Below are 1,707 nucleotides of genomic sequence, written 5' to 3' on the forward strand. Positions count from 1 at the left end.
GTTTTATTTCCAATATTAATACTGCTTTAGCTTTCTCTCTTTTTTTGCTGCAAAAAGCTTTATAGTTTGTTTGCATTTGGTCCAGTGCATGGGCAAGGGCTCTAGGGTGGTTCAAGGGCTGCCGGGAGAGGCTCAGGCAGAAGCAGGACACCAGGGGGACCCCGAGAGACCCCTCAAAGGCCTCTGGGCTCCTGAGGCTCAGAGTCGTGCTTGCGGGTGAGTGTTTGGAAGAGACCGTTGCCCAGCCCGGCCTGGGGCCCGCCAGCCCTCAGAGGTGGTCGCCCTTCACTTGATGAGTTTCACTTGCTCCTCCAGGAAGTGGTTCTGCAGGATGTCACCGAGAAGGGGCTCTGTGCCAGGTGAACCCAGAGCACGCAGCTCCAAAAGGGCCTGGGTCGGGTTCTTCTCCACGGCCTTGGCGGTCTCCATGGCGACCTGAGTTCCATCCCACTCACCGTGGGCCGGCATCCATGCCTCCTGGAAGAGCACGAGGCCACCGCGCTGGTTTTGCATTTCCTGCAGGTGCTCAGCGCCCTCGCACTTCTCCTGGGCCAGCTCACGGAAGCTGTGGCCCACGCCCTCCAGAACCACATTGTCGCAAGAGAAATAGAAGCCCAGAGAGAGGTGGGTGTGGGAAGCCCCCAGAGGAAGGGTGACCAGGCGGTGGTTAGCAGCCTCCACCAGGGTGGAGTCATTCTGAAGCGCCTGGGCGCTCCTGGGTGTTTGGCAATGAGACCCTGTGGTCAAAAACAGTGTCCGCGGGCTCAGAGGCTGAGGATGGCTGAAGTGGTTCTGAAGGCGGCCAGTGGAAAAAGGGGCTGGAGGGAGGTGGAAGGCTGGAAAAGGGGCGTCCCCGGGTCTGCTCCGTCCAAGCACTGTTGATGTATAACCGGCCTGGGACCTGCGGAGGGAACTGCAGGGGGCGCTGCTCAGCTAGAGCTTGCTTTCCGCTGGTTTTACCCAACACATCTCCCATTTTTTGCTTTCAACTTCCCAGTGTCATTTTGGGTATACCTCTTATTTATTTTCTTGAGATATAATGGGAAAATCATGTTACATTAGTTTTGGGTATACAACAATATAATGATTTGTTATTTGTGTATATTGCAAAATGACCACCACGATAAGTCTAGTTAACACCCTACACTATCCATGTGTGATGAGAACTTTTAAGATCTAATCTCTAGGCTACTCTCAAATATGCAACACAGCATTGCTAACTGTGGCCACCATGCTGTGTATCAGCCCCCAGGACTCATTAGTTTATACCTGGAAGTTTGTACCTTTTGACCCCTGCACCCATTTTGCCCAGCCCCCACCCTCTGCCTCTGGCAACCCCCAATCTCTTCTCAGTGTTTATGAGATTGTTGGGTTTTTTCTTTCTTTTTTTTTAAGATTCCATATATAAGTGAGATTCCATATAAAAGTGAGGCTTTTGTGGTATTTGTCTTTTGCTGTCCGACTTATTTCACTTAGCATCCTGCTCTCAAGATCCATCTGTATTGCTGCAAATGACAGGATTTCCTTTTTATGGCTGAATAATATTCCGTTGTGTGTGTGTGTGACATTTTTTTTAATCTACTCATCCATGGACGGACACTAAACTTGCTTTCATGCCCTGGCTATTGTACATAATGTTGCAATAAACACAAACACGCGGGTATCTTTTTTTGAGTTAGTGATTTTGTTTTCTTTAGATAAATACTC

The 1,707-nt window shown here is 50.0% G+C and overlaps 1 protein-coding gene across 1 annotated transcript; it reads right to left on the reverse strand.

Annotated features, from left to right (window-relative positions):
- Positions 1-285: 285 nt before the first annotated feature.
- On the reverse strand, positions 286-1,303 carry LOC119036273 (ferritin light chain 1-like). Its single transcript, XM_037127969.2, has 2 exons — positions 1,284-1,303; positions 286-715 (listed from the first exon to the last, which is right to left on the reverse strand). The coding sequence occupies exons 1-2, from the start codon at positions 1,301-1,303 to the stop codon at positions 286-288; spliced, it is 450 nt and encodes a 149-aa protein (XP_036983864.2).
- Between the last annotated feature and the right edge of the window lie 404 nt (positions 1,304-1,707).

The sequence above is a fragment of the Artibeus jamaicensis genome, unplaced genomic scaffold, assembly GCF_021234435.1.
Source record: "Artibeus jamaicensis isolate MK-2021 breed Jamaican fruit bat unplaced genomic scaffold, CSHL_Jam_final contig_1998, whole genome shotgun sequence".
In the NCBI taxonomy this organism is placed as follows: Eukaryota; Metazoa; Chordata; class Mammalia; order Chiroptera; family Phyllostomidae; genus Artibeus; species Artibeus jamaicensis.

Bases quoted from the DNA above. Each gene is read 5' to 3' on its own strand.
- LOC119036273 (XM_037127969.2), bottom strand. From the start codon at position 1,303: ATGGGTGCAGGGGTCAAAAG. The intron at 716-1,283 runs GTACAAACTTCC...CCAAACACCCAG, and splicing joins ATGGGTGCAGGGGTCAAAAG to GAGCGCCCAGGCGCTTCAGA.